The 19,464-nt window shown below is 41.1% G+C and overlaps 1 protein-coding gene across 1 annotated transcript in view; it reads right to left on the bottom strand.

Annotated features, from left to right (window-relative positions):
- Positions 1 to 19,464, bottom strand: part of LOC122074244 — a 141,277-nt gene that overhangs the window by 12,027 nt on the left and 109,786 nt on the right. Inside the window, exons 15-16 of the mRNA XM_042639088.1 lie at positions 13,122 to 13,250; positions 4,931 to 5,008 (exon numbers count right to left, since the gene is read on the bottom strand). Of these exons, the coding sequence (XP_042495022.1) occupies positions 4,931 to 5,008; positions 13,122 to 13,250 (207 nt within the window). The remainder of the gene's footprint in view (positions 1 to 4,930; positions 5,009 to 13,121; positions 13,251 to 19,464) is intronic.

Genomic DNA, 19,464 nt, shown 5'->3' with positions numbered 1-19,464 from the left:
GAGTTTTGGATGAAGCTCCATAGTTGGAAGTGAGTTTTGTTGATGTTTTACCAAGATTTTATGCCCTTTTAGCTTGCTGGAATTTTTTTTTTGGGTTCTGAGCAGACAATATTTGGGACTTGTGTATCACCTTTGGTTTGGATCTCCATTGGTGTTGTTTGAGGAGTATCCTTACATTATGTCAGATCTCATGGAACCTCTGGAAGCTACATCTAGTGGGTCGAGTAGTACCAACCCCAGTTCAATTGTCTTTAACAATCCTAACACCCAAATTTCTCTTGTGAAGTTGGATAGTACCGACTACTTCGATTGGTCACTCTGTAAAGCTGTCCCTGCGGAGTAGAGGGAAGCTAGGGTATATTACTGGGCTATCAAGGCTCCCATTGTCGCAGACCTAGGGTACCAAAAATGGGAGACTGCAAACTCTACTGTTATGACTTGGCTACTCTTCTCCATGAAACCTGAGATAGGTAGGAGATTTATAAGGAAGGAAACTGCCATGGATATTTGGGATAGTGTCTCTAAGACCTATGACAGGGTATGTGACTCTATGAAGGTCTACCAGCTTCTTCAGCAGGCTCTCTCCATGAAGCAGGGGACTAAGTCCATTTCTGACTACTATAATACTGTTATAGGACTCTAGGAGGAGTATAATCATTACCGAGATCTTCAGTTGACCAATCTTGATGAAGCCAAGGTCTATAGTTCTTTTGAAAAAGAGCGTAATTTGATTCTTTTAGGTGGGCTGAATTCAAACTATGAGCAGATCCGGATACAGATTTTGGGCAGGTATCCTCTTCCATCCCTTGATGAGGGTGTGTAGCTACCTCTTGAGTGAGGAGACCAGGAGAGGTGCCATGAATTCTACACCTTCACTTAAGCCCTCTGCCCTTTCTTCCACTACCCATAGAGATTGGCGGTGTGATCATTGAGAGAAACCTGGACATACTTGAGAGAGGTGTTGGGTCCTTCATGGCCGTCCTAGTGAACGTGGTGGATCTACTAGCACACGTGGTGGCCACAGAGGAGGGGCTATAACACATGCTACTATGATAGAGACTGATACTAGAGGCTCCTCACAGGCAGATACCAGCTCCTTCTCTAGGGATGATATTGCAGTGCTTCGTCGGTTCCTGTCTCAGCATGACAACCCATCTACCTCACATGATGCCTTAGCTTCTACTATGCATGTCACCACCTCTGCACCTTCCATAGTTTTGTCGTGGGTCATTGACTCTGGTGCAATTGATCACATGACTAATACGTCTCATTACTATGACTCCTACTCCATTTGTTTTGGTAAGGATAAAATCTGAGTAGCTGATGGTACCTTCTCCTCTACTTCTGGTAAAGGCAGTATCCCCATTATCTCTTCCATTTCACTTGATTCCGTTCTTCATGTCCCTAACCTTACCTTGAATCTATTATCTGTGAGCAGTGAGCACTTTAACTAAAACCTTAAATTGTTGTATCACTTTTTTTACTTCAGAGGCAATGGCTCTAGTATCTGAACTCCTATAGTTGAAACGATTAGACCAGGAGTTGGGTTTTGACACTAAGGGATCTGTACGACTCTATTGTGATAACAAGACTGCTACAAGCATTGCTCACAACCCTATACAACATAACCAAAACAAAGCACATTGTTGTATCACTATTTTTACTTCTCATTGCCACTTTCAGGATTTGGTGACGAAGAGGATTATTAGCAGTGGACGTGAGGAGGGCGGCCTATACTGTCTTGAGCCACAATTACCTTTTTTGACTACAGCATAGTCGTATGCATGTGGCCATAGTGATGCTAGTTCTATAGACTCTATGATGCTTTGGCATCAGCGTTTGGAACATCCATCTTTTGTTGTTATGAGGAAACAATTACCTCATTTGTTTACATCATTTTCTTCTTCTCATGTATTTCATTGTGAACCATGTACTTTTGCTAAACATTGTCGTTCATCTTATCTCTATCATGGTAATCGATCTGTTTTTCCATTTCATATTGTGCATACTGATGTTTGGGGACCTTGTCCCACTACCTCCCTATCCCGCTCAAAATGAAGCTCAAAAGACCTGCTAAGAATCAGCTTTGCATATAACCTGTAAAACCATTTCCTAAGCTGACTATCAAGCCCTCTTTAGCCATGTGTTCTGACCAACTGGCATGCCACCTCAGCATAACTTTGACACACAAAGATAGAGAATTAGTTAGGGATTTTAATGAGAATGTGCTCCCACCTGGGGTGACCCACCATCACTGCTAAATGTTATGTCAAGAACTGCTCAAGTTCATAGCAAACCCAGAATTTTACAGTTCAGTGATTCTCAAGCCACATTGTTGACTCCACTTGGGATTCCGCCTAAGTTGTCTTGCCATGTGGACTAGTGGGGTCCATAGAGAAAACATTTCTCTTTGTGTATGCATAAACTTCTTCCATTTTTTCTCTTCTTGACACACGTTTCTAGGCATCCAAAGATATGATTGATCACCACTGTACTTGAAGTACTGTCATAAAAAATTAACTGGACACCTCATTTTCACAAATAGCCAAAGTTTTTCCGAAGTGGCATTTCCACCCCATCTCTCACATGGATTTTTACATGGGTCCACACTCTCTCTCTTCTTTCTCTCTTCTCCTCTCTCTTTCCAAGAAAGCTGCAAAGAGGCTTCAAACCACCAAGAACTTTGCTGAATTGCTGAACTTGACTAACATGCAAGCTTGATGAGTCAAATACCTTGAATGAGGTTCACTAGGCTAAGCTGCTATAGGAACTTAACTCGAACACATCTCAAATATTAAACACAGTTAAGCATATGAACTGCCAGTTCATTGTTCCACACAATTACACCAACCACATTACTTACAGAACCAAGTCGGGCTATCCAAGCATAAACCACATAATCTTTAAAATTCTGAGATAAAGGTTATACCACACATATATAGCTGTCCTACTATTGAGACAAGGTGGCACACAAACTCACAACATGATATGCAAGAATAACCTATAGTATGCAGCCAAGTTATACCTAGAAGGATCATGCTACCACTAGAGTCACTGTAATGAGCTGGAGATTGCTGAACTGCTGTGGACATTCTCCATATGCTTCAATTGACATACAAGGAGGGGCAGGTCACACATGCTTTCTGTCTTCACAAATATAATTTACTTTTTCTTTTTCTTTTTTTCTCCTTGCATTTTATTTGTATTTGCTCATTGACCGGGCTCATGCTTTCTATCTTCTCATTGGAAGCTCATATGCTTTGGACTTGTTGTGAAGCTCACATGTTGTTTGTCCTCAACACCAACTTGCTCTGAGCATATTTCAAATTCCACCATTGTCCACCAAGTTTGCAACAATCACAACAATGCATGCCATTAGGTCAACAATAAGCAGTTGGTGTAGTGAGCTAGTTTATGCATACTCCCAAGAGTGGACATTTGGATGTTGTGTATCGCATCCTTAGGTCCTTGAAGTCCACCCCAAGAAAGGATTGTTGTATGGCAGGCACAATCATTTGAGGATTGAAGGTTACATTGATTCTGATTGGGCTGGCTCCATTCTAACAGATGGTCTACATTGGGCTATTACACATTTTGGGTGATAATCTCGTTACATGGAGAAGCAAAAAACAACCTGTTGTGGCTAGATAAAGTTCAGAGGCAGAGTACCTAAACTCCTATAGTCGAAACGATTAGTCGAGGAGTTAGGATTTGACACTGAGGGATTTGTACGACTCTATTGTGATAACAAGACTGATACAAGCATTGCTCACAACCCTATACAACATAACCAAAACAAAGCACATTGAGGTAGAACACCACTTCATCAAGGTGAAGATGGACTCTAATTACATTTGCACTCCTTCTGTGAAGACAGGTAATCAATTGGCAGATATCTTTATCAAAGGGTTCATTTCCCACCAGTTAAGCACCCTTCTAAGCAAGCCGGGAATGTATGACATTTATTCCCCAGCTTGAGGGGGAGTGTTAGAGTTTATAATTATGTAACAGGGGTACTTTGGGGACTGTTTTGTCTACTTATTGTCTTATATTGTGTTTCATTTTTTTTTTTTACCTCCCTAGGCAGGTGTATGTAGTTCCCATAATCATGTTAGTAAGACAATAAAGGGGAGAGAGATCGATTCTCTTTCCCATAAGATTGCACATTTCTCTCATCTCTTTCTCTTTTCTCCGACTCTTATTCTCTTCTCTTCCTCTCAGCCTTCTTCTCTTCTCTATTGAATTAATCCTAGCATCATTTCAAACTCAAACATCAATCAAGAGGAGTCACATAAACCTTGCATTGTCCCTTTCATGATTTCATCAATGTAGAAGCACTATAGTTAGAAACAAGAAAAAGGACAAAAGTGTGAACATTTGTTCTTCTACACAAGGTTTACAGGTTCTAGCTTACGAATATGATCATATTGGCATTATGAAGAATAAGACTACAATAATTTGAAAAGGAAGTTAAAAATTTCGTAGGAACCGTTAAGAAAGAACAGGAATTGCAGATACAGGTGGGTGTCACTACTGCCATGACAAGAAGAAGTATCGTGCTTAGAATACATTACACCACTTCACAGAAGAACCGTTCATGTGATGTTAATGATCAGGTGACTTGGAAAAATGTAAAAAATAAGATAAGTTCTTGTATTCCAAAGATTTAGTGATATAATTATAGTATAAATGGTTCCCATGATTTTAACTTCTCACTTTTCAGGAATATCGATGATGAAGTTCTTTCCCCTTTTTCTTTTAATCTTACCATGGTTTTTAATATGGTCATGACTAATAAACCTATAAAGATCATGAAGGAAATACTATATTCAACAATATGCAGAATTGAAGAGTGAACTGCATCCTAAAACCAAGAACAACATATGGAACTTTCAACAAGAAGTCTTAATCAATCTGATAGTCAACATACCACAGTCTGGCTTTTTGCAAGGATTTTCTCACAAAGTCCAGTATAATTTGAAGGCGTCCATCCTTGTGTACCTTGGTACTGTAAACAGAAGTCCATAATTATTGGTCCATTGGCTAAGGCACATAACACATTATATCATTATAAATGTTTGAATGAAATAAATAAATAAATAAAGAATATGGCATTCAAAATCCAGTTATTTCACAGCATTTCAATAAACCTGGAGAGGAGAGAACACCATGGCTTTCAATATTTAGTTCCCTGCATAACAATTATTTAGCAGAGACCTCAAAGAAATCATAAAATCCATAAATGTTTAGAAGGCCAAATCATTTTCTTTGTGTTGGTTTTAATCAGCAACAGTGAAAAGACTTCAAAATTTATGGACATGGATATACAGGAAACATGAAAAATATTCTCCACTAATGATTGACAACGTTTTTTTTTTTTTTTTTTATAATAGATTCAGTACCAAAGAGAAAAGAAGGGGGGGAGGGGGAGGGGGAGGGGGAGGGAACAAAAAAACCACCAAATTTTTTTTAGAGTTTTTATATTAGGGGTACTTTGGGAACTAGTTCATTTACTTGTCTATTTTTTTTACTCTCTAGGGAGGTGTACGTAATTTATCCTTTTATGTTAGTAATTCAATATAGGTGGGAAGAGCTCTCCCTCTCTCTCCCATACGATTGCACTCATCCCTTTCTTTTCTCTCTCATCTTCTTCTTCTTCTTCTTCCTTCCTCCCCTTCTCTTCTTCTCTCTTACCTTAATCCTTGCATATTTCTAACTTGGTAGTAGAGCTTTAGGTTTGAGAGTCGACCAATGACCTTGAAACCTAAGGCTCTCTAGCTTTAGAACCCAAGAATAGTAGAGGGGTTCAGAGCAGGGAATAATTTGTACATATCATAGTGATGAATTGATAAACTCTATAGATTCTGCTGCTGGTGAAGATGGGACCTATTCATGCTCCATACATGAAGAACTCAACCTGGTTTACTAATACAAGGAGATACTTTTAAATCATTTACTGATAAAAGTGGTCAACCAAGGAAAATAGGACTTTAAGGGAGACACTAATATTATGTTTAATGAGATGACTACTTGTATTAAATAGATTGCTAAAGATGTCATAGGCTATCAAAAAGAAAATGCCATTCCTCTAGGGAGACTTGATGGTAGGATGATGAGGTTCAAGAAACCATTAAGACTAAGAAAGCTAGTTTTAAGACATGCCAAAGGACTAAGGATGTAGAGGATCTACAAAGGTATAATTTTTCCAAAAAATGAAGCTAAGAAGATGTCAGCGGGTCGGATCGATGATCAAGGAGCCACGTGTTGGGTCAAACCACTGGACCTTGAGTCGGGTCAAACCACCAGATTACTGGGTTAGGACGACGGCCAAGGAGTGGGTGAACAGGTCAGAGTGTTCGGTTCAGTGTTGACTCGGACCGAGTCAACCCGGTCGGATCGGGCTGGTTCACCAAGTCAACCTGAAAACCCTACCGGTTGACTCGACGATGACCCACTGCCGCCGATCTTGAGCGTGGCCGTCACACTTCTTCCAGCAGAGCATGGGATGGTTTCTAGTTGCGTCCCATATATGGCCATGATCAGTTGTGATGTCCCCTATAAACCTTTGAAACAAAATTCGATTCCGTGGGAGGAAAAATTTGGCAACGGCTATGATTCGGCCAAAAACCCTCCCTTAACCCTTTTTCACCCATATTTTTCAACTTTTAGGGTTCTAACACCAAGAAGGGGGCCTATGATACCACTTGTTGAAGAAAAACTTCGAAGAATCATCCCCTTTTAGTGTTTAGAACACTCAAATAGAAACAGAACATAAGTGTGGTTTCTCTTTAATAGAGAAATCATTAATAAGGTAATAATGAGAGAGAAAAACACCAGTTGTAATGCCTCAAATTTTGGAACTATCTCTTTTATGTTATTTTCTAAACTAGCTTAAATATTTAAAGTTAGGCTCTATTTAATGACTTAATGAGTTAGCTTAGTGGTTAATACCTTGTCTATCTAGAGGTCCTAGGTTCAAGTTAGTAGTAAGGGGGTTTTATTAGATTTTTTTCTTTTCTCCTCTTTTCTGCTCCTTTCTTTTTCTTTTCTTTTAAATTGTTGTGGACCCCACCCCTATTAGACAAATCATGGGAGTGGGGAAGGGAGATCCATGGGAAAGAGATAAAGAAGGAAAAAGAGAGATCCGTAGGACAGAAGGAGGGAGAGTAAAAAGAAGGTTAAAGAAAGATTCGTAGGAGACAAGGAGAGAAAAAGAAGGGGAAAATAATAGGAAAAGAGAGACATGAGAGAGGAGAGACAGAGATAGAGATAAAAGGGAAAAGAGGGAGAGAGTTATAATTGAGAGGGACTAGGAGAAAGGGAAGTGTGAGCTATCAAAGAAGAGGAAAGAGAAGTGAAGGAGGATCGTGAGAAAGAAAGAAAGAAAGAAAGAAAGAAAGAAAGAAAGGGGATCGTGGAAGGGGAAAATTGTGCCTACTTCACTGCTTTATTCTGCTCACTTAAGTAATGATCCTTCCTCTTATTTTTAGTTTCTTGAATAGGATTGTTATCCCTTATTCAAAATAGTTGTGGGTTCATTTGGGACCCAATATGGGACCCAAATAAAACTTGATTTTATTCATTAAGGATCCAGTCAGACTTATGACCCTTAACAATCATGTTCGGGTTATGTTAGGGTTCTTTTGGCACCCAATACAACAACAACAACAACAAAGCCTTGTCCCAACTTAATGGGATCGGCTACATGGATCCAAGCAAAGCTAAAGAAAGAGAAAAGAAAAGGCGATAAAGGAGATAGATTGGTAATCACTAACAAAGTAGAACACAGCTAAAGCGGGTCAGCTACCTGGATCCTAGCCCTCCAATTTGTTCTATCCAAGACCATACTTGGGACAAGGCCTAATTTGTGCATGACTTTCCTCACAACCTCTCCTGTGGTCATTTTTGGTCTGCCTCTAACTCTTTTGGATCCTTCTATCCGAATCAAGTCACTCCTTACCGGTGCATCTGATGGCCTTCGGTGAACATGTCTGAACAACCTCAAACGAAATTCTCGAAGCTCGTCAGGAATTGAGGCAACCCCCATATCCGCTCTAATTTGTTCATTCCTAACCTTATCCCTTATAGTTTTCCCACACATCCATTTTAGCATTCTCATTTCCGCTACCCCTAGCTTATCAATGTGCTACTTAACGACCCAACATTCCGACCCGTACATCATAGCCGGGCGCACTACCGTCAGATAGAATTTTCCTTTATGTTTTACAGGGACGCTTTCGTCACACAAGACTCTAGACGCACTTCACTTAGTCCATCCCACTTTAATCCTACGAGATACATCATCCTCTATATCGCCTTCTTCATTAACGATAGATCCCAAATATATTAAATAGTTAATTTGCTTAACCTCTCTTCCTTTAATAGTCACCTCGTCATTATCTCTTGTGGAATGGCTAAGGTTACACATTACATATTCTGTCTTTGATCTGCTTATCTTAAGGCCTCTTGTTTCCAAAGCAGATCTCCATCGCTCTAATTTAGCATTGAGTCCTGATTTTGTGTCATCCAATAAAATAATATCGTCCGCAAAAAGCATACACCAAGGGACGTCACCTTACATATGGGACCCAAATAAAACATGATTTTATTAATTAATGATCCAGTTAGACTTGCCACCCTCAATAATATTAGGGTTCTTTTTGGGACCCAAATCAAATTAAGACCTTTATATTATGAGGTTCTTTACTAGAAACCTATAATGAACCCAAATCTTGGGTGGATAGTAATTAATATAGGGTATTACTAATTTCGGATTGAGAGCTCCTGGACACTTGGGACTTAGAGGGGAGATAACACTTTTGCAAATGGAGGTAAGTGGATTTTAAAAAGTGTACACCATAGCTTATGGTTTGTTTGACTTATGTTTGCATAAGATGACTGTAATAGCTTGTGTTGAATGTTATAACCTTATGATTGATGTTATGATCACTTATATGTAGAGATTGAGTTATATTCATATGTGGCTTATGTTACGTGGTACACACTAAATTACATCGAAAGGGATTTTAAGTAAACGTGGATGTTGTTTTAAGTATTCTTTGTAAAAATTTGATTAGTGCTTTTTTTTTATTGTGACTAAAATGTGATTTCGTGAGAATATGAACTTGTGGAAGTGCGTGAGGGCAAGTGGATTGCTCTGTACCGAACCAGAGAGGGGTGTTCCGTTGAGCCGTGGGACTTTATACCCACTGTGAACAGTGGTGTATATTTAGTCACAGCGTGGTGACATCTATGTGATTGCGTGATTTGTGGGGGGCCGAGTTTCACTCTCATATCCCGGAACGGTAACAACTCATTTCCCCCAATGTCGGCTAAGTGTGAAAATGGGATTTTTTATTGCAAATGGTTGTGTTTTAATATAGAGATAATTTTACAAAGTAAAAGTAATCATTTCATCATTGTATGTTGTTTGGTTGTTATTTCTATGTTGTTCCCTTATTACATTATATCTTACTGGGCTGTGAGCTTACTTTATAAAATATGACATTACAGAGGAGTAGATTGGTGGTACGAGACGCAGCAAGGTCGCGGGTGACCTGAAGCTTTCCATTAGTTTATTTTACTTTAGTAGATGATTGTAGTAGGATGCTACTTTATGTAAACTTTGATAGAGTGATTTTTAATTTAAATTTTGGGAACACACCTTAGATTGCCACCAGTAGGTGTTGTTTGGGATATCTTATTTATGATTAGTTGTTTTATTTTGTTGACACTTGAATTTTTACGAGTACTCATATGTTTGATTTTGGTGAATGTTTTTTATCATTTGATTAATGCCCGAGAGGGCTGTACCCTTACCTGTATTTGGGTTTGAGTTATGACACCAGTTGTGCGTAAGTGAAGCTCCCTTGAGTCTCAGCAAGCACTTAGAACACGAACCTTGTCCCACCAGTGGTCTCCCTCCTTTAGATCTTTTGCAGTCTCCCACTTGGATCCTTACCACAACTTTGTGAGTGAAATTGTGCTCACATCGTGGTAACTGCAGGGACCATAGAGACTATTTATGGTATTCCCATAGCCCTAACCTACTCCCACAATAGATTGGGCTAGCCCTAACCACTATGGGCCCAATTGGTCACTTGTATTAGTGAAACCCATAAACTCAACAAGTAGATTCCTACTAAAGTCATTTTATTATCTAAATGAATTGTCGTGTATTTATCCACTATATGAATGTGTGAATGTCTGGTACCTCACTTAGCGGGGAAGGAGTTAGTGTACATAAGTGTGGTGCTAGTGTACATAAGTGTGGCCTCACCTAGCGGGGGAAGAAGGGGTGAGTGTAAGGTATTGGTTTCTCACTTAGCAGGGGGTGGAGGAGTGAGAGGTTGTATTCTTTCTCACTTAGTTGAGGGTGGAGGAGTGAGAGGTTTGTGATTATGCTCACTTAGCAGGGGGGTTGGAGTGAGAGTCAATTGAGAAGTGTCCAGGAAGTTGTGGTTGGAAATGCGAATGAAGTACATTTGTTGCTTGTGTATCAATTGGGTTATTCCGAGTTTTTATAATATATTAATGGTTGTACATAATCCCTGATGGTGTATTAGTGTGGATGATTTTAAAATATTTTTGCTTGCTGGGATGTTGTAGCTCACCCATTGTGCGATTTATCTTTTTTAGCGGACCTATTTCAGAATGAAGGAAAGTCACTAGTTAAAGCTTGGACTCAATTAGAAGAATTTGTTAAGAACGTATATTAATCAAGTATTTGTATTCACTATTTTTGTGTATTAAGTTGTTATTGTGGGAAATGAGATTCCTTTGTTCATTAATTAGGAAGTATGAGAGAAAGCTGAGTTGTATTAAGTAAAGGTTTATGGGTAAACACTGTAATATTTATCGCGAATATAATTGTGAGGGAAGAAATTTAATGCTTTTAGTCAAATTCTTTTGTTTATATCAAGGTTACAATTAGATCTTATGATCTCCAACCGTGAGGGCTGCATCAATCCCTTACCCCGGGTTTGGGGGGCGATACAAGGTTCTTTGATGTATTCTTTTTGCTAATGATATTGTTTCAGTGGATGGGAGAAGAGTAGGGTTAAATGCCACGTTGGAGTCATCGAGATCAGCCATAAAATCAAAAGGTTTTAAGATATGTAAAATGAAGAGTATATGGAGTGTAACTTTAGTGACACAAGGATGGATAATGAGGTGGTGAAAACTGATGGGAGGGAGGTTCCTCAAAGTGATAATTTTAGGTATCTTGGTTCAATCATAAATAAAGAAGGTAATATAGAGGATGATGTAAGGATGAAGTAGAGAGGTGGACCCAGAGTGTTGTGTGATCGACGTATTCCTTAAAACTCATAGAAAAATTTTATAGGACAATTATACTATTGACTATGATGCATAAGTGCGAAACGTTGGGTAGTTAAGAAACATCATGTGCTCATGTAGATAAACTTAGTGTAGCGGAGATGAAGATGTTGAGATGGATAGGTGGAAAAACTAGAAAGGATAAATTAAGAAATGATGAAATATTAGAGATGATTTTGGAGTAGCTCCAGTATATGATAAGCTAAAAGAAAGTCATTTGAGGTGGCATGGCCATGTTCAACAAAAGCCATTGGATGCTTTAGTATAAAGGAGTGATTTGATTCAGATTAAAGTAACTAAAAGAGTAAGAGACAAATCTAAAATGACCTTAGGAGAAGTGCTGAGGAAAGATATACATAGCTTAGGCCTTGTATGTCACATGGTTTAAAGTATCTTCGATACCGATACGATACCCTCCGATACGTATCTTAAATTTAGCCGACCGATACGATACATAAAATTTTTAAAATCCTTTCGCATCGATATATATCATACGATACATACCGATATGCATCAATACACCACCGATACACATCGATACGATACGATATGCACCGATATGACTTTATGGAAAATATAAAATCGAGGTGAAATGTACGTTTCGGTAACGATACAGTGCACTACGGTCATATAATGGCCAAGATGGGTAATTTTTCATAAAAACACGATTTTTTGAGGGGTTTTTGTTCCAAAGTTGCTGCCAGCCATATTTCTCTCTAACTAAAGTGGAAATCAAGGTTGGGAACAAGGGTTTTACATTTATGGGACAACTACAAACCTTGAATTCTTAATGCGATACCCTCAATTTAGTGTTTATGCATAATACATATTATCAATAGCTTTCTTTAACAAATTCTTTATGCAAAAAAGTTTAAAAAATTGGTTCCTATCCATTTGTGTGTATCTTTAGCGTATCTTAGATACGATACGATACTCTCCGATACGTATCTTAATTTTGGCCGATTGATACTGCGACCGATTCCGATACTTTAATCCTTGTGACACTTGTATCAAGTATGACATCGAATAGAGATGATTGGAGAGTAAGGATCTATGTAGCCGATGCCATATTGTAGGGATAAGGCTAAATTGTTGTTGTAGAATTGATGCTTCACACCATAGTTGTCAAGGCAAGTGGCAGCCCAAGGCGTTGGAGGGGCACCTAAGCGACATGGCTCATGCCTAGGCATCATCTAAGTTGCCCTAGGCGTGCAGTATATCACATATCATTATATATAATATAGTGATGAGAATTTATATAATTATTTTTATATGCAATATAGAAGGCATATCAATGCAATATGATATAAATATGCTAGTAATGGCCTAATATGAGAAAATTAGCATATAATAAACAAAGCATAGGATATAAGCATATTCATTAGAAATCAAAGCAATAACCATAAAGCAACATAAACTAGGGAAGCGTCAACAAAACGTGCCATCTCCTTCGATGCAAGAAAGAGATTGGAAGCCTAGGCACCGCCCAATTGACGCCTTGAAAACTATGCCTCACACCTCCATTGGTAAGTTACAGAATTTGGATCCTCCTTTTTTTTTACCCTAGTTCGTAATGTAGGTGTCGACTCAGTTGAAAGTTTCCATATGGAAATATATCAAGGATTTCTTTTCCAGGTATCCTAATATTTTCACTCAAACAAAACATAATCATTTCTGAAGTGCTTCTGGTGGAAAAAGAGAGAACTAAAGCAAGTTCTATAGTAATAGCATCTTAACTTGTACATTGGAAACTTTTTGGCTACATAGTGCATATGGAAAAATACCTGAGAAATCATCCCAATCACAATGAGCCGGCCGTAGACTGCTAATGCATTCAAGCAGAGATCAAACATGTTGCCACCAACAGATTCATAGATAATGTCAACACCTTTTGGAAATTCCTTCTTAAGAACCTGTAGAAAGCAAATCTAGAGGTCATAGACCTACATCAATGAAATTCCCAGCAGCAAGCAGAAAAGGATTCATCACTGTGGAAAGGTTATAAACTAGTAGCTCCTTCATAAGGCAAGGAATTCTGTTTTGATTCCAGAAAAGATTTTTGTTAGCTCAAAATTGATCCTAATATGCAAACCACAGAAATCATACAAAAATATTACAATTTTTCTTAAGTAATTCCAGGATGTCATTTTGTGCATGAATCTAGGAATGTTCATGTCAGACGGATAAGCACAGTAGCCAGAATGAAGGAAGAAAACCAATCAAACTGGCAACATTTTGGAACTGGATCAACAAAGCAGAAGCAAGCTTCTTCTGTTTCTCTTTCACTTTATATTTCTATAACTGTAACAGAAATTACTCCAAGCTCTGAAATAGTTTATTTTTTCCTTTAAAATCCATCAATAAATGCACTTAAGTTTTCTATTATTGTCAAGGCGTCCAGGCGGTCTAGTTGAGGTTTGGGCGAATGTCGCCTTAGTGCAAAGCGCAACACTTATTTATGTCAAATACCATTTACTTAAGATATTATTCATAAATAAGCAAATGCCCACAATTTGAATCCAATAAATATCGTTTAAAAATAAAATTCCAAAAGGATAAAAAGTTAACCTCCCCAATCCAAGAACAAAATATGGATTTTTTGTTGTAGGGGTGATTTTCAACTTTGAAATTCTTGGGTTTTTCTTAATTCTGAAAATTTCATAAATCTTATCATGATATATTTTTTTTTTTTTTGAGCAATAAATCAATTCATTACCAAGAGGGAAAAAAAGCAAATACAAAGGAGGGAGGGGCCGAAAAAGGGGCAAACCCTCAAGGGGGGAGGGGAACACCACAAGGAAAACCCCTACAACAATAGGCAGCTAGCCAGAAAAAGAGAATAAGGGGGAACCATTAGGGGGGAATGGAGGGAGGGAGGCCTCAGGAGATAACAATGAGCCAGTTCTTTAGGGAATCACGAACTGGACGATAGCTTAGGCAGCCAACTTTGGAGCTAACATCAACAAAGAAAATGGCTTTCCAAATCCAGTCAAAAGAGCAGGAGTTGGGAGTCCATCTTCTAAGATTTCATTCCATCCAAATAATGGTTGCAACAAAAGCAAGCTTTCTGATAGTGTCATAGATGCAAGGCCCGCCGAAGGTCATATCCAACCGAAATCCATTCTCTAGAAAGGGGGAGAATGATCCTGCTAGAAGCATGGTTTAAGGTATCCATATGTATCGTACCGAATCGGCCCTTACCGATAAGATACTACTGAAACGATACATAGAAATTTTAAAGCCCTTTTGTATCGATATGTATCCTACGATACAGACCGAAACGCATCGATATACATTGATACGATATGATACGCACCGATATACACCGATATAATATGATACGCACTAATACACACCGAAACGTACTGATACTCTATAAAAAATTAAAAATCGAGGTGAAATGTACATTCTATATGTATCGATACATATCGGTGCATATCGGTATATATCGGTATGTATCGGATATGGTATGATATGTATTGATATGGTGCACTACGGTTATATAATGACCAAGATGGGTAATTTTTTAGAAAAACACGATTTTTTTAGAGGTTTTTGTTCCAAAGTTACTGCCAACCATTTTTCTCCTAACTAAAGTGGAAATTAAGAATTAGAAATTCTACCTGAACCTCCCCCCTTCCGATGACTTGAACCCCTGCTCTCTCCCCCTCCTCCCCCGGCAGCTGCAGACTCCCTCCTCTCCTCCTGACTGTAGACTTTGGTCCTCTATTGTGGTCTCCTCCCCTTCTCCTTCCTCTCCTCCGCCTCCCACCTTTGGCCATTCTCTTTACTTCCACCCCCTCCTCCCTGAACTCCACTCCCGTCGGCCTTTGCCCCATGGGCTCCTCTATTTTGAAATTGGCAAATTGAAACTCAACGTTGTGGGTTCCTTCTTGGGCAGCCGACCCCCGTTCGCAATTGTTAAAAGCCTCCCTTCTCAATCAGTGGCGTCCCTTGTGCCCTCTCTCCTTTTATATGTTCGACAATTGCCTTTTCATCTTCAACTTCTCCTCCTCTGAAGACAAGGCTGCTGCTATTGATGGAGGCCATTGGTTCGTGGGCAAAAAATCGATATTCTTAAGACAATAGGATGAATGCACCTCCTTCCTTCATTCAACACCGACATCCATTCCCCTATGGATCTCCCTTCCCAATCTTCCCCTTTACTTCTGGTGTGTCAAGGGTCTAAGCATCGTTGGTTCCATCATTGGCAAGCCCCTCTATTCAGACATGAGAACTAAGACCATGGATCGCCTTTCTTTCGCTTGTATTTGTGTTGAGGTCATAGCTGATAGGAGCCTCTCTTCCTCTGTAATAGTCCTTGCGGGAGATGATCACTCCTTTGAACAAGAAATAAATTATGAATGGATCCCTCCCATGTGCTCTGCCTGCAATTGCTTTGGGCATACAACTGTTCATTGTGGAAAAAAAAATAAATTCAAATATTACGGTCCAAGATGATATTCCGATAATGAAGAATGAAGATTTGTTCAAACCTGCTTCTCAAGATATCAACGCCGGCTCGTCTTTGGCAACTTCATCTCCTGAAAATAGAGTCCTTGAGCACCGCTCCTGAGAAAATCATCCAAGAAGAATCATGGACGGAATTATCAGCCGACGACCGTTATCTCTGTCTTCTTGGACCCCTTGTCTCATACCGGAGGTCCGTGCGAGAATATGGTGGACAATAACTGATTCTCCACCCTGGCTTACCTCGATGAACCAATATTTCCTGCTACCCCAACACTGCCCCTGCTTCCCCTCTCTGCACCCCTGTTCCTCTTGCTGCCTCATCCTCTTTCGCCTCTGAGACTCTGATCGATCCTTGCACCTCGTACTTGCTTCCTTCCCCTCTTCCTCCTGTCCCCTCCTCAGCTGTCCCCACTCTCCTTCCTCTTCTTGGCTCGTCGTCACCCCTGGTACGACAATCCTTAGACAATCCCTCTTATGGCTTGCTCCTCCTTGAACCGGCCGGTACAACCTAAACCGCCTTTTTATCCGCTCAATCAATTTCTCCCAGTCGAACTTTTATCGAAATTCTCTAAATTCCCTGTCGATCACCCTCTCTTTCTAGGTAATCTATATGACCTAAAACACTCGTTTCACAATCCTGTTGACCCACTTCCGAACCCAAACCTCCCACCTTCTTCCATCCATCCTGACCCTGGTCCATCTTCTTTGGACCCGACCCGCCAACTTAACCAGTTGCCTTACCCGTCTCTCCCTTTGCCCTTCGAATTGGTGAAACCTGCCCCTCCGTGTCTCCCTCTCTCCCCTCCATATCCTCCGAGAGCCCCTGCCCTCCCCCAACCTAAACCGCCTTTTTATCCGCTCAATCAATTTCTCCCAGTCGAACTTCTATCGAAATTCTCTAAATTCCCTGTCGATCACCCTCTCTTTCTAGGTAATCTATATGACCTAAAACACTCGTTTCACAATCCTGTTGACCCACTTCCGAACCCAAACCTCCCACCTTCTTCCATCCATCCTGACCTTGGTCCATCTTCTTTGGACCCGACCCCGCCAACTTAACCAGTTACCTTACCCGTCTCTCCCTTTGCCCTTCGAATTGGTGAAACCTGCCCCTCCGTGTCGCCCTCTCTCCCCTCCATATCCTCCGAGAGCCCCTGCCCTCCCCCTTGGTTCGCTTTCCCTCCCCCTTAACCGCCTTACCCGCCTGCCCTGCCGCCTTGGAAGGCACCTGCCTAGCTCCATCTACTTCTCTTCCGATTGGCAATTGTGCCATCGCTTGCCCTACTGCTTGCTTTGCCACTGTTGTCTCTGCTATTGATGTCTCTGCATCGCCTGCCCGGCTGTTGTCTCCGCTACTGCTGCTGTCTTTGCTTCTGATGTCTCCGCCACCTATGTTTTGTATCGCCTGCTACTGTAGCCTTTTGCTCTCTCCCTCCCGATGTTGCAACACTCGCCTTTAGGGGTACCACTGCCCCCTACAGTGATACCTCCTCGCTCTTTCAGCTCTCGCCTGGCCTTTTGCTGGGTGACACTGCCCCCGACTGCCTCATTACTCCACGCCTTGGAAGGTGTCATCATCGACACTCCATCCTCTGTGACGATATCAGCTACCTCCACTTCCCTTGCTCCTCTTCGGAGCATCCAGTGGCCTCTCACCATCCTTAGCCCTCACGCCTTCAAAGGCGTCATCACCAACCTCCACCTTTATTGTCACTGGTGCCTCCCGCCCCTGCAACACTATTGTATTGGATGCTTCTTATCCCTGCAACTCGGTGCCTAGCCCTCAGCAAGGCACTCCACTTATGGGCTCCTCCCCTATGGGTTTCTCCCGTCCTGGGAAACCTGGTCTCTTGGCTAAGACGCCCCCTTACCCCGATTGGCTCCTCCAGTCCCCCCTAAATCCCTTGCTACTGTTCCCAAGAAAAATGCCATGTCTACCCTCCCACGACCTAAGAGACTCTCCACCACTAAGCTTTCCACCCCCAGTTTCCCTCCCCCTTAAAGAGTACTCCTGTAGGACTAAGACCAGCCTACCCCGTCCTCTTGCTCCCAGGAGTCTCAGTTGCCCTCCCTCCCACCTCCAAATGATACCTTGGACTATTTGGAATGTCAGAGGTCTGAACTCCTTTGCCAAACAGGTTGTTATTCGCTCCCGTATCAGATCTTCCAAGGTAGTTATTTGTTGCCTCCTTGAAACCCGTGTCCTCAAAGTTAATGCCTCTTGTATTGTTGCCTCTGTGGCTCCCTCTTGGTCTTTCATTTCCAACTATACCCATTCACCCAACAGGCACATTTGGATCCTTCGGAACCCTCTCCTCATCAATATCTCCCTTCTTGCCTCTTCCTCCCAAGTCATTTATTTCTCCTTCTCCCTTCCCTCGGGCTCCCCTCTTTCCTTCTTATCTGCTGTCTATGCTCTTAATCGGGCCCCTGATAGGCTCCCTTCGTGGTCTAACCTCCTTTCCTTCTCCTCCACCCTCTCCTCTCTTCCCTGGGGGATTGACGGAGATTTCAATATGGTTTGGGCCTCTCATAAGAAACTTGGTGGAACCCCGATTGACTTTCCATCCTCTGAATCCTTTAATAATTGCATTGAGGATATTGGAATGGATGATCTTAGATGGACCGGCTCAAAATTCACTTGGAAAAATCACCAAACTGGTCAGGATCGTGTGGCCTGCAAGCTCAACCTTCTTCTTGTCAATGAAGCTTGGCTCACTGCCTTCTCTGCCTCTCATGCCAATTTTGACCTTCCGGGTATCTCTGATCATTCCCCCATCTTCCTCTTCGTTCAACCCCATATCTTCTTCGGGCCTAAACCCTTCAAGTTCTTCGACATGTGGACCCTTCATGAAGGATTCCTTCCCTTGGTTAGAGATTCTCCTCTCCTCTCATGCCCTTTGCCAAAAAGCTCAAAAATGTCAAATCGGCCCTCAAAGCTTAGAACTTTGCCACATTTGATCAAATTTCTGATCAAATCTCTTCCTGCCAAGACAAGCTCAACCTCATTCAGTCCAGACTCCAACTCAATCCATTCAATTCTTCCCTTGCAAAGGAGGAAAAGAAGGCTGCCCTAGATCTCTCTTCCAGACTTGCCCAAGAAGAATCCTTCCTCCGCCAGAAATCTAGGATCAAATGGCTTGAGCTGGGTGACTCCAACACGGCTTACTTTCACCTCTCTCTCAAATCCTGTACTAATTCTAACTCTATTCTCAAGCTCATTTCTCACGCTGGGTCGGAGCTTACCTCCCCCAACGATATCAAAGATGAAGTTGTCTCCTACTTTGATGATCTCTTCCACCCTCCCCCTTCTCCCCCCTCGCCCCTCCCCCGAACTCCCTTAATAAGTTCATCCTGGATTATCTCCTACCATCCCTTCAAGCCATCCCCTCGGATGATGAGATCTTAGTAGCCGTCCTCCATCATAACTCCAATAAAGCTCCTGGCCCTAATGGTTTCAGTATGGGCTTCTTCTCCACTTGTTGGCACATCATTTGTGATGACCTCATCTTCGCCATCCGCAGTTTTTTCCTCAACCCCTCCCAAATCTCCGGCATTAACCATTTCTTCCTCTGCCTCATCCCCAAGAAAGATGGACCTCAGAGCATGTCGGATTTCAGACCCATTTTCCTCTGCAATCTTCTTTAAAAGTTC

Source organism: Macadamia integrifolia, chromosome 3, assembly GCF_013358625.1.
Source record: "Macadamia integrifolia cultivar HAES 741 chromosome 3, SCU_Mint_v3, whole genome shotgun sequence".
Classification (NCBI taxonomy): Eukaryota; Viridiplantae; Streptophyta; class Magnoliopsida; order Proteales; family Proteaceae; genus Macadamia; species Macadamia integrifolia.
Note: the sequence above shows the minus strand (reverse complement) of the source record. Positions and strands in the feature narration are given on the sequence as shown.